We start from the raw sequence: 12,720 nt of genomic DNA, 5'->3' as shown, positions 1-12,720 counted from the left end.
GGCCTGCCTCGCAAGCGCAAGGACCCGAGTTAGATCCCCGGTACCAAAAAAAAAGAGAGAGAGAGAGAGAGAGAGATGCAGATGAAAACAGCGCTGAGATTCCACCTCACCTCAGAAAGAATGGCTGCTATTAAGAAATCAGCCAATAACAAATGTTGGCAGGGCTGTGGGGAGAAAGGAACCCTTCTCCATTGTTGGTGGCAGTCCAGACTAGTGCAACCACTATGGAAATCAATATGGAGATACCTCAAAGAGCTGGGACTAGAGGTTCCATTTGACCCAGCTATCCCTCTGCTAGGTATCTTCCCAAAAGAATTAAAAGAATCATACCACAGCGATATATATGCACCTGTGTTTACAGCAGCATAGTTTGTAATAGCTAAAACTTGGAAACAGCCCAGTTGCCCATCAACTGGAGACTGGATAAAGAAGATGTGGTTTTTCTATAAAATGGAGTACTACTTAGCCATAAAGAATGAGAAACTAGAGACATTTATAGCTAAATGGTTGCACATTGAGACCATACTCTTAAATGAAATAAACAGGACACACGTGTGTAAATACCAAATAGTTTCTCTGGTGTGAAAAACCAAAAGTGTAAATAAGGTTCAAATTGTATAAATGAGAATGTGAAATAGGAAGAAAAGGGCTAAAGGAGTAGGGGAAGTGGGAAAGGTAGGGGAAAGAAAAGAAGAGAAAAGAAAAAATATGAGAAAACAAAAAGTGGAAACAAAGTCTTTGTAAATAAGAAAGGGAGGAGGGGGTGATGGGAGGGCAGGGACAAGGGGAAAAAATAAGAACCAAGATACTTCATGTAAAGGTACAAGATCCCAATGATGAATGTAACTGTACTGTATACCTAAAAACTTAATGAAAAATAAAATACTGGAGCCCCCCAAAATAAAAGACTCAATCAAAAAATGGGCAACTGAGGGCCAAGGATATAGCTCAGTGCACTACACCTGCCTTGCAAGCTCAAGGTCCTGAGTTCAATCCCTAGTTCCACCAAAATAAATAAATAAATAAAAAGCAACTGAAATGAAGAAATGCTTCTCAGAAGATGTACAAAGAGCAAATACATGAAAAAATGTTCAACATCATTGGCCATGACAAAATGCAAATTAAAACAACACCGAGATTCCATCTTACTCCAGAAAAGGGGATTATTATCAAGAAATCAAATAATAACAAGTAGTGCCAAGGCTTCGGGGGAAAAAGAAGTCATTTTACATTTTGATGAGACTGTAAACTACACTATAGAAATCAGTATGGAGATTCCTCAAAAAGCTAAAAACAGAAATTCCCCTTCTAGGTATCTTCCTGAAAGAACTAAAGACATCATATTACAGGGATACACACATACCCATGCTTATAACAGCACAATGCATCGTGACTAAGTCTTGGAAGTGGCCTGCATGTCCATGGATGAATAAGATGGATGAATAAGGAACGTGGAGTACAGACACATGATGGAGTACTACTCCGACATAAAGAAGGATAAATTTGAGTCATTTGTAATTCTATGAGAAAAAATAAATTTAGCTTAATTTTTATGTTCTCAGGACAAGTATATAAACATTAGAAACTTGAAACATAAAAGATTTCATTTGTTACACAATGACTCAAGCTGAAAGCCATTTCTTTCGAGAAACTGGACTTAGATTTTTATCTTTGCACTATTTCCCAGAGAAGGGAACGTAATTCATTTGGATAGCAAGGGCAGCTTCAAACAAGCCTGCACACTTCCTTTCCTTTTGATAAATTCTTGAAGGGTCTAAAATGAGAGCATCAATATGAATTGCATTAAATGTCATTACAGTGCCATCTGAGCTCCTTTACAGTACTTTGTGTAGTTTGTTGAATGCATCCTATGAGCTCAATTGTCTAGGCAGTCCTAGACTATTCTAAGAATTGACTGTCAACTTCTAGGCCACCTGGGACAAATAAGCAGATTGGAGCAGGGGGCTCCCGCCCCAGGAGTCCACATCTGAATGCCACCCCTGACCCACAGTGACCTTGAGGTCAGGGCAGAGTGCCAGTGGTGCCGGCCCCAGATGGCCAGGACTAGCAGAGGGCTGCCTCCCCAGAGGTAGGGACGAAAAGATATTGAAAAGAAGGGGCTGAATTCCCTCGGCTGGAAAGAGAGGCAGATTTCATTCTGCTCTCTGCTGTTTCCCATTTATTTTAGAAAACTTTTCAGTACTTTCTCTGTATCTTTAAAATATAACTTTTTTTAAAGTAAGCCTTCTGTCGACTATGTGACCGGAGGGCCATCTGAATTGCAAATGTAAACAGTCCCTTACTGCCAGGGGAAGCCAGGAGCCCAACTTCCATGTGCCCACGCTCCATGCTGTAAAACTACCTCTTGTCACAGAAGCAGAAGTTTGACTGTTGTTTTTCCCTCTGGGTAAATAAACGAGCTAGAGGAGAGTGGAGCATGCACTCTATGTGACCAATGGAGCTACCTGGTCCTCTTACTCGAGTACCGGTTATTGTTTATCTCAAAAACATGTATGTAATGGAAAAATCCATGGGCTACATGAAAGTGTGAAGTTTCTTTCTTCCTTTGCAATCTCTGAGCAGACTGCCTGTGGTGCACAGCACATTCTGGCTAATGCTTATTCACTAATAAAAGTGTTTTACTTCTCTCTACCTTTATCAAGAGAGTCTCTGAGTTGGGAGGTTTTCCAAAGGGTTTTTAGGGGTAGGCGTTTTCCCAGCACAGATCAAGGTAGACATGATCTCTGGAATGCCAGCCCCTCTGAACTGTCCACAGAGCCTCCAGGAACACAGGAAGTGTGAACTGACTGCTTTCATTCAGAGAAACTGAGTAATTACCCGGAACTCCCCGATGAGGGCATCTGTCCTGAGGGAACGGGAGTCCACCACCTGGAGAATAAGATCATTGAAAACACACATTTACTAGTAAAACACACCCAGCAGGGTCCAACCCAACAGCTCTTCCGTCTCAAATAGACCAGCCAACAACAGATACTTACTCTGTTCCAGAAATTGTTCTAAACAATGTTTCATACTCAGATGAAGGAACAGAGGCACAGAGAGATTACAGGATGTGTGGAGAATCACACATTCATAAACGGTAGAGGCAGGAATGAAGTCCGGACCACCTAGCACCCACACTTTTCACCACTTAGACCACATCCTCCTCTGGACAGTGATAGGAGAAAGCTAAGGCTCAGAGTCAGAAAACCTTGCCCCAAAACAGACATTACATGAAGGAGCTTAAGGACCCAGTCCTGAGGTACCTGGGGACACTGAGGAGCTGGGTGGCTGCCACCTTCCAACTGAGGAGCTGTGGTACGTCTATAACTAGCAGAACTGGACATCTCACACACATATATACACACGCGCACACACTCACACGCCTGTGTGTACATATAGCCCATGGAGAACTGTTGGCTGCTGAGACATACCGTGATAAAGATGGGCTCATCAAACAGCTCGGAGGGAGAGTCAAATAAGTTGAAGAAAAGAGTCTGTTGGTCCAAAGAGAAAGGGAAACAAATCAGTGCCTGTGATCCTTCAGTGATTAGGCCACGCAGCAGGGTGATCACCACCCACAGTCCATCAGGCCCAAGGTCGAGTTCACACAGAAAAGAGGAGTGAGATCAGCTCAGTGCAAGCTCCAGGGGACCTGGCATGCCCTCGGTGCTCCACCCAAGGCACAGAGGTTGTCATCCCAGGCATAGCCAGGCACCAGGAGCCTGGCAAGTGTCCCAAGCCAAAGTCAGCTCCAAATGCAAACACTCAAATGAACGAGCAGGTCCCTGGTTGGGAAGGCCTTCCTAGGTTGTGGCCCTAACGCCCAGTGTCTCCCACCTCATTGAAGAGAGGGCTGTTTCCCTTGTGGATCCGAGTCCGCTTGGTCTGCCCAGCGGCTGTGACCTTGACCACAGGTTTGATGTTCACCCCTGGCAGCTGGCGCCCCTCGATCACCTGGACTCTGATCTGAAATCCAAGATGGGAGTAGGCATAACAGGAAGAATGGAAAAGGGTTAGGCAGGCAGGAAGGAGGAACCACCCCCCATCCACCCCAGGAGTCAGAAATCTCAGGGGCCATCTCCCTGCTGGCTTTTTGGAAGACAACTAAAAAGGTATTACTATAAGAACATATTTTCTTTCCTGGTCCCTTGCAGCTGTAAAATCCCACAGTTCCACAGAAGAGCTGTGAGGCTGCTGGAGTAAGCCACCTGCACTAAACCAGGAGTGGGCGGATCCAGCACCCACAATTCTGTGCACTTCATTCAGCACAAGCCCCGTCCAAGGCTCAACAAAACTGACATTTCACTGTGGCCTGAACAATCTTTGCTGACAATTGCCTCTGAGATCAGACTTACACAGCAAAGTGATCCCATAAGGAGTACTTTTTTTTTTTTCTTCCAGAGCTGGAGCTCAAATCCAGGTCCTTACACGTGCTAGGCCAGGCAAAGGCTCACCCTGATCCTCACCCCCTATTCTTTTTATTATTAGATGCAATGCTTTCTTACATTCTGAGACCTAAAGTAAGAGTTTTCACCACTGAACTTTTTTTTTAACTTTGAAGTAAATGAAAATTCGAAGAACATCTGTGCTTCTAAACACTTGGTCAAATAATTTAAAAGTGGGAATTTAAAAACACTGAAATAATTTTCATGGAAAAATAAGATGTTTACTGGTTATACTTTCTAACCAACTATATTTTTTGACCAATTTCTTATAAAAATAGCATGCTATGAATGTAACCATTATGTACTACAAACATGTAGTAATAAAAAAATGTTTAAACCAGTGGTGCACACTTGTAATCCCAGCACTCAGAAGGCTGAGGCAGGAGGATCACTGTGAGTTCAAGACAGCCTGAACTACACAGCGAGACCTTGTCTCAAAAAACAAAAAAACAAAAAAAAAATTATTTTAAAGAAAAAACTAGCATGCTGGAGAAGAATATATAATTAATAACAACAGGATGAGTTTTTTTCCTTATGGTACTATAGTTTAGATCCAAGGGCTTCATGCTAACCTATATCTATAACTTTTTATGTTTGTTTTTATTTTGAGTCAAGGCCTCAATAACTTGCAAAGTTGCTGAGGCAGGGTTCACACTTACAATCCTTCTGCCTCAGTCTCCCAGAGTGCTGGGATTACAGTTGTGCACCACCATGCCCACTGGATGGGTGATTTTTCTCTTCATTTTGTTGCATTTTCCAATTTTTTCCACAATAAACATATATTGCTTGCAAGAAAATATTTGAAAAAATGTTCCACATCACTGGTCATTCGAGAGATGCAGATGAAAACAACACTGAGATTCCACCTCACCCCACAAAGAATGGCTGCTATCAAGAAATCACACAATAACAAATGTTGGCGGGGTTGTGGGGAGAAAGGAACCCTTCTCCATTGTTGGTGGGAGTGCAGACTGGTACAACCTCTATGGATATCAATATGTAGATGCCTCAATAAGCTTGGACTGGAGGTTCCATTTGACCCAGCCATCCCTCTGCTGGGTATCTTTACAAGAGAACTAAAAAAATCATATCACAGAGAAGTATGTGCACCCATGTTTATAGCGGCACAGTTTGTAATAGCTAAATCTTGGAAACAGCCCATTTGCCCATCCGCTGGAAATTGGATAAAGAAGATGTGGTTTTTCTATAAAATGGAATATTACTCAGCCATAAAGAATGAGAAAATAGATTCATTCATAGGAAAATGGATACATATTGAAGATATACTCCTAAGTGAAATAAATAAGTCACACATATGTAAATACCGAATAGTATCTCTGGTGTGAATAATCTGCAACAATGCATAAGATTATAATAAGATTACTGACATTGAGAAATGGGAAGAAAGGAGCTAAAGGTGTAGGGAAGGTGGGATGGGTAGGGGAAGAGTGTAAAGGGAAAAGAAAAAAATGTGAGAGAATGAAAAGATGAAAATAAAGTGTTTGTAGATGGGGAGGGGAGGAAGGGGTGAAGGGAGGGCAGAGGTAAGGGGAAAAAATGAGAATCAAGACTTGTCATGTAGAGGTACAAGATCCCAACAATGAATGTAACTGTACTGTATCCCTAAAATGTACCAATAAACTCAATTAAAGCTGAAAAAAAAACATATATTGCTTTTTGAAAGAGGAAAAAAGGCAATAAAAACATGTCCTGGGAATAATGTGGGAGCTGGAAATCTGTCTCTTGAGATAAACATAGTGGTTATAGCAGGGATTTTTGCTTAATTTACCATGATTTAAAACTAAAATATAATTTTATGTTTTGTTGCATTTAATAAATAGAGATTTAAGTTTCCTGGTTTTAACTTTAAAGGTAGTTCTGAGGCATTCAGTATCACTAAGTGCAACTATATCAAAATGGAAACTTCTACAGAATAACCAAAGGATCAAAATTAAAAGGCAAGTCAAATGGGATAGATTTGGGACAAAAATGTGACAACAGGCTAACATTATTAGTTACACTCTGTGAAATTTGAATGAATTTAAATTCTACATCACTTTAGAAAAATTCATTGTTATAAGCAGGGGTATAGATAGTGGAGAAGCAAGACGCTAAACTGAGCTCCCTAGATTTAGGGCTCTTGTTCCAATGCAGATCCTGCCCTAGCAGAGCTGGGTGGGGCCAGAGATTCTGCATAACTAAGGAGTACCCTGGTGACCTGGTGACATGCCTGGGACACAGACCGCACAGCAAACAGCTAGTAAGATGAGTGCTGGGAAGCAACAGACAAGAGATACAGAGATACGTTGGCCCTCTGCAGGGACTTTCTTTTATCTAAGATCAGAATATTGGGATTGAGCAGAGGCATCTTCTGGGACCCCAAGGCACAAAGTTCCCATTCAGAAGCTGCTCAGAACCCAAAGAAAGGACAGATTTCCCACAGGACTGTCCGTAGGATGCAGGCTCATTTTCCCTAAGGCTTGACAGACAGACCAGGTGCCTGGCACTAGCAGCTGCTGATGGGCTAAAGGAAGAGGCCAGGCTCAGTCACCTGGAAGTCCTGCGGCTTGTCTGACAGCAGCTTCCTGGGTGGGGGTGCGCTTCTCTTTCTTTTGCTCCCAGGGTGGTAGGGAGGAGGATGAGAAGGTGGCTTCCTGGGGGTGGTGGGAGCCCCCGGGCCTGGCACACCACTCGGATCCAGGAAGGGCTCTGCCTCGTCTCCCGTGAGCCCCTGGTCCTCAGTGTCTTCTTCTCCTCCTGTGTCTGTGAGGACAGGTCCCCAGTGAGAATCGAGTACCTCTAACCCCCTTGGGACTCAAGCCAGCTGAGGGGGGACCCGAGGAGCATGGGTGCCAAGACCCAGCACCCCAACCTCCCCACCCCCTCTCTTCCCCATCATGAGCCATGGCAGACGAGGCAGAAAGAAGAGCAGCTGAAATGTGAAGCCAGTCAGCCCAGTTAGTCAACAGGAGGAAGACAGAATGGCCCTGCCCTCGCCACCCCCTGACCCTGCAGGATGAGCCCCCAAGCCACCTGGTCCCACTCCAGGGGGCAGACAGTGGTGGCAGTGAGATGGTTACAGGTGGTAGGGTCTGGGATGGGGCAGCCTGGCCCGTGCCTCACCCGTGGGGGCCAGCCACTTCTTTGCAGAGTATCTCATGTCCACGGTGCTGTCACTGAGCAGGGACCAAGTCTCTGCCTGGCTCTGTCCCCCACCTGGCATGTGGGCAGAGCACAGCCCCAGGGGAGGGGTCGGAGGGGTCTAAGGTGAGGGAAGCCCACCTACTGCACCCTCAACCCTGTCTCCAGCCTGGTGCAAAGCCAGAAAGAGCTGCTGTGTCTGTGGGGAGCTGGCTCTCCTCCCCACCTTTCTGCAGGACTGGGAGGTAGCCCTGATTGGTCTGAACCTAATTCTGTCACACCCTTCTTAGTGTGGTCCCAGAGCATTTGGGGCCCTCTGCCACCCCACTTTCTTCCCCAGAACCTACTCCAGCTCCAGTACACCTGGGGTGTTCCAGGTGTTCCAGGCGACCCCAGTCCAGATTGGGCTCCCCAACCTCAGACAAGGCTGAGACCTAACAAGATGGCTTCTTTGCCTCTCCACAGAGCCCCCAGTAAGTGGGGCCAAGACTGGCATAGAACACATAAGGTTGCTCGAGGTTTTCAGGTTGTGTTGCTTCTAGCCCCCTTCTGGAGAAACTCTAGAATCTCCTCCATGGGCAAATGCCCATTGCCCATCCTCCTCAGCTAGGCCACACAGAGATGGTGCCAGGCCTTCACTGGCAAGCCATCCCCTGGCCCCAGTCCTTGCCTGACAGGCCCCGAAGAGGAAGTGAAGAGAGCTAAAGCAGGCACAGGACTTGACTAATTCAGCCTGCTCACTCATTTGTGAAATGATAATCTGTAGGCCCAGAGAGGGGGGCTGACAGGCCCCAAGTCACACAGCTACTTAGTGTCAAGGGCAAGACTGGAACTTGTGTCCTCTGTTTAACCCAGAGATCTTTCAAAGAAAAACTAGTTCTTTTGTCACATGTCACCACTAAAAGCCTGCTGGGTGCCAGAGCAGAGGAGCACAGGGCTCTGGAGAGTGCACAGGACCTAAGGTAGCTCCTTGGACAAAGCTGATCCTGTCACACCCACCTTGGAACTGTGCAATACAGGGGACCCAGCTGGGTGCAGGGACTGGGAGCTGGCACCTGAGGGAACGTGCCTCACAGGATACCCCCACTACCACCCAAATGCTCTCTTCTCCACGCCAGGGCAGCCCCAGGTTGAGAAGGCAGCAAATGCTAGGAGGAGGCTTCATGCAGCTCCAGCCCCAGCTCAGGGGCCACTGCCATCCTTGCTGGGTGTCCAGCCATGCCGAGGATGGGCTCCTCACCAGCCATGATGTCCAGTTCAGGCAGTGTCGGGGAGGGCTCCAGAGGAGCAGGAGGCGGGAACGTGGGCGCAGCTCCAGGAAGCGGCGTGTAGGACACCTGCAGGACTAGCGAGCCCTGGAAGACACAGGATGGGCAGCAGGTCAGTGTGCTGGCCCCCAGCATCCTCCCTGCTTTCTGCTTCCCTCCCCAGAGAACATGGTTCTGACAAGGGTCACGCTGGCTGGAGGCTATGTCAAAGCCACCCCAGAGACCCATGTGCATAGTCAGATGAAGTACAGCATCTGAGGTCAGCTTCCACCATTCAGGAGCTAAGACCTCCGTGAGCCTCAGTTTCCTTATCTGTAAAAAGAAGTTAAAATCTCAATAGCACCTTGCTTACAGGGACAAGTGAGGATTAAATTGAAATCAGAAACCCAGCCTCTCCTGGATTTTCAAAGTCTCAAGAACAGGTCTTCTTAGCCTCTTTGCTTTGCCGAAGACCCTGCCCTCTTCCTTCCTAACCATCTCAGCTTTGCTCACTCTGCTCAGTCCCCAGCTAGCTCTGAGAGGGGCTCAGGTGGCCCTTCACCTTGCTGAGCCTCTTCCCCCCAGAAGCCTGCTGGGTCCCAGGGCAGAGGAGCATGGGACCCTGTCCTTCCACATCCTAAGCCAGGGGTCAGTGCCTAGTCAGTGATTCACAGGGATGGGGAAAGCTGCCTGGAGTCCTGCCCAAACCCCCACCGAGACCTGCACTGCTCACAGGAATCTCAGCAAGTCTCCAGCCTCATAGCCCCAGGCCTGCAAGGGCCTGGCAGAGCCTCTCCTGGTGCCACAAGCCTGGCAAGCCCCTAAGGCAACCTTTGGTCTTCATCCTAGAAACACTCTATTGAATAAAATTTGGAAGCTGGACATGGTGGCACACACTACAATCTCAGCACTCTGGGAGACTGAGGCAGGAGGATCACCAACTCAAGTCCTGTCTGGGCAACTTAGCGACTTAGCGAGATCCTGGGTTCAATTCCCAGTACCGCAAAGAAAGAAGAAAAGAAAGTTTTAAAAGTATGAAAACATTAAAGAAACATAGTTCAAAAGAAAACAGTTATCCCTAATACTTCCACCTCTTCACATACTGATACAATGCTTCCACAAATAATGCATAGCTCCAATGTATAAAAATGGTTTTCTTCTCCTTAGAAACTAAGCATTGCCCCAGGTTTGAGTAAATCTTTTGTAGATATTTAATAATGCATAACTCCATGGCTCTAGCACAGAACACAGAACATCTCTCCTGAGTAACATTCGGGATATCCAGAGACTCTTGGGGCAAGCCCTATCCCGAAGCTGAAAAGGCTGAAGGACCCCCGACGTGTCAACGCAGGCTTGCACCTTGTAGGCTGTGGTCTGGGGAGGAACAGCCATGCTAATGCAGGGCAGGACCTATGGGAAAAGCTCAGCACGGCCATAGCCGGCCCTGCAGTTTCCTAAATTACCACCAGGTGTCAGCAAGTGAGCAGCCAGTTCCCGCACCTCAGCTCCCGCAGCCCTTGGACGGGAAAGGAACAGATTTCCGTGAATCCCATTCAGATCTACACCCAAGCCCTGCAAAGGGCGCTTTAGTTGCCCGGGGTGGGCCTGGCCATCTGTGTTTTTAACAACTCTCCTGGGAGTGGGGCTTCCCTCCACCTCATCAAAAGGCTAATGAGCTCTTTGCAGAAACAACTAATTTCAATGTTAGGCAGGAAAGGTCCAAAATGAACCTGAACCATCTTTTTGTTCTAGAAAGCAAGGGAATGTTCAGTGAGTGATAGAAACGTGTCAAAAGGACACAGAAGGGGCCGGGGATTTAGCTCGGTGGTGCTGCCGCCTGCCTTGCAAGCGCAAGGACCTGAGTTCAATCCCCAGTACAAAAAAAAAAAAGACACAGAAGTCCGTTTTCAGAAGCTTTCACAGGCCAAATCTTGGACAATTTAACCATGAAAATTAATAATGATAACAATATTAAACCACTGAATAAAATAGAAATACATGAATCCATATTGAAATAAGAGGGGAGAAAGCTTTCCCTTACAGTCGAATGCCAACTTATTAGAATATTTGATTTAGAATATTAATTTATATAATAATTGATTTAAAATATCTCCACTTAGTAACCATCTAAATAATAATAAATTCAACCAACAGAAAATAACCTCAGGACTGCAAAAAAAATATTTTTTAAGCAAAACAAAAAAGCCATCATATGGGTAAATGTTGGAGGAGGAACAGGATACTTGGACACAAAGTGCCTCTCCACAAAATTCTTATTTATTAGAAAGTGGGATAGAGGGACGATTTGTGGGAAATACAGCAAATGCTAGTTTTACCATGTAACCAAGGGTAATAGTGCAGTAAGGAAACAAATCAAATCTAACCACCTGCTAAGGTGTAATGAGAGTGACCCAGCTTCATTTATGTTCACACAAAGATGCACAACCTAAATCTGTGCACGAGGCAACATCAGACAAACAAGCCCAAACTGAGGAACATTCTATGACATAACTGGCCCATATCTCCCCACCAAATGTCAAGACTATAAGGTTATAACAATCAAGAAAAGACTGAGGAATTATCTAAGATGGAAGAACACTAAAGAGACAAAACAACTAAATGCAACACATGATCTCTCTCTCTCTCTTTTTTTGTTTTTGATATCAGAGATCAAACTTGGGACCTTGCACTTTCAAGGCAGGCAGTGGAACTACTGAGCTAAATCCCAGGCCCCAACTCATGATCTTTGACTGGATCTTTTTGCTATGAATCACATCATCCAAAAAAAATATTATTAGCCAGGCATGATGGTACATGCCCATAATCTCAACTACATAGGGGGCTGAGGCAGGAAGATTGCAAGTTCAAGGCTAGTCTGGACAATTTAAAAAGACCCTACCTCAAAATTTTAAAAAAATGAAGACGGGATAGAAGTTTACTTCAACCCTCTGTGTTCAGTCCCCAGAATGACCAAAAGAAAAAACTGATAAACTTTGAATGGGGGTCTGTGGATTAGATGAAGTGCTGTATCAATGCTTTCTTCCTCATTTTGAAGGCTGCCCTGTGGCTACGTAGAAGAAAGTCCTTAATCAGAGGGAGAAATACACAGAATATTCAGAATGATGAGCTAGGAGGTTGGCAACTTAGTCTCCAATGATTTAAGACAGAATATTCTTTGTATTTTTCTTGGCAACTTTCCTCTAAAACTCAAATTATTTCAAAATAAAGGTTTAAAAAGTCTGAGAAGTCTGTTTCTGCCTTAACCACGGGAACCTCACTCAGAAAGACAAATAAAGCCCTTACCTGCTCCTACTCCCTCGAGAAGTAGACTGAGTCAGGACTGACCATCATTTGCACACACAGCGCAAAATAAAAATATGCAACTTCTTATTCAAAAATTACTAAGAATTTCAAGATGGTAGACGGTAATGGTGGAGAATTCAACCTAGCCCAGGGCTCCTCTAACTATGTAACTGCCCATAAGGCCAGTCTTGGGTGGTGGTTTTCCTGGCTCAGCCCAACTTGGGCCTACATTTGAAGGACAGAGGATGGGGGCCCTGCCTGACATGTCTGGCTCGACCCACCCCTTCATGAATTTTCTTACTCATTCCCTTTATAAATACACATATTCGGGAGCCAAACACTGTTCAAGCTACTGGAGTACTCCCATGTATAAAACGAAGGTTCCTGCCCTGAGAACTGATGCTTCAACAGAAGACATGGACAATAAATAATGAATGCATAAATTACAGAATATGTTAGAAAGATAAGAAAACAGGGCTGGGGATTTAGCTCAGTGGTGCCACTGCCTGCCTTGGAAGCACAAGGACCTCAGTTTAACCCCAGTACAAAGAAAGGAAGAAAGAAGAGAGAGAGAGAGAGAG

The 12,720-nt window shown here is 45.4% G+C and overlaps 1 protein-coding gene across 22 annotated transcripts in view; it reads right to left on the bottom strand.

Moving 5' to 3' along the window:
- Dysf (dysferlin) overlaps positions 1-12,720 on the bottom strand; it is a 220,703-nt gene that overhangs the window by 151,990 nt on the left and 55,993 nt on the right. For 12 of the 22 annotated variants that reach the window (XM_033764701.1, XM_010609623.3, XM_010609622.3 and 9 more), the window contains exons 5-10: positions 8,830-8,944; positions 7,572-7,664; positions 7,000-7,211; positions 3,841-3,969; positions 3,435-3,497; positions 2,839-2,889 (exon numbers count right to left, since the gene is read on the bottom strand). In XM_033764701.1, the coding sequence (XP_033620592.1) occupies positions 2,839-2,889; positions 3,435-3,497; positions 3,841-3,969; positions 7,000-7,211; positions 7,572-7,664; positions 8,830-8,944 (663 nt within the window). The remainder of the gene's footprint in view (positions 1-2,838; positions 2,890-3,434; positions 3,498-3,840; positions 3,970-6,999; positions 7,212-7,571; positions 7,665-8,829; positions 8,945-12,720) is intronic. The other 10 variants (XM_033764725.1, XM_010609624.3, XM_010609627.3 and 7 more) reach the window with 1 other exon arrangement.

Source organism: Fukomys damarensis, unplaced genomic scaffold (genome assembly GCF_012274545.1).
Source record: "Fukomys damarensis isolate Sample0158 unplaced genomic scaffold, DMR_v1.0_HiC HiC_scaffold_2, whole genome shotgun sequence".
NCBI classification, from domain to species: Eukaryota; Metazoa; Chordata; class Mammalia; order Rodentia; family Bathyergidae; genus Fukomys; species Fukomys damarensis.
This window is presented reverse-complemented; position numbering and strand designations above follow the sequence as displayed.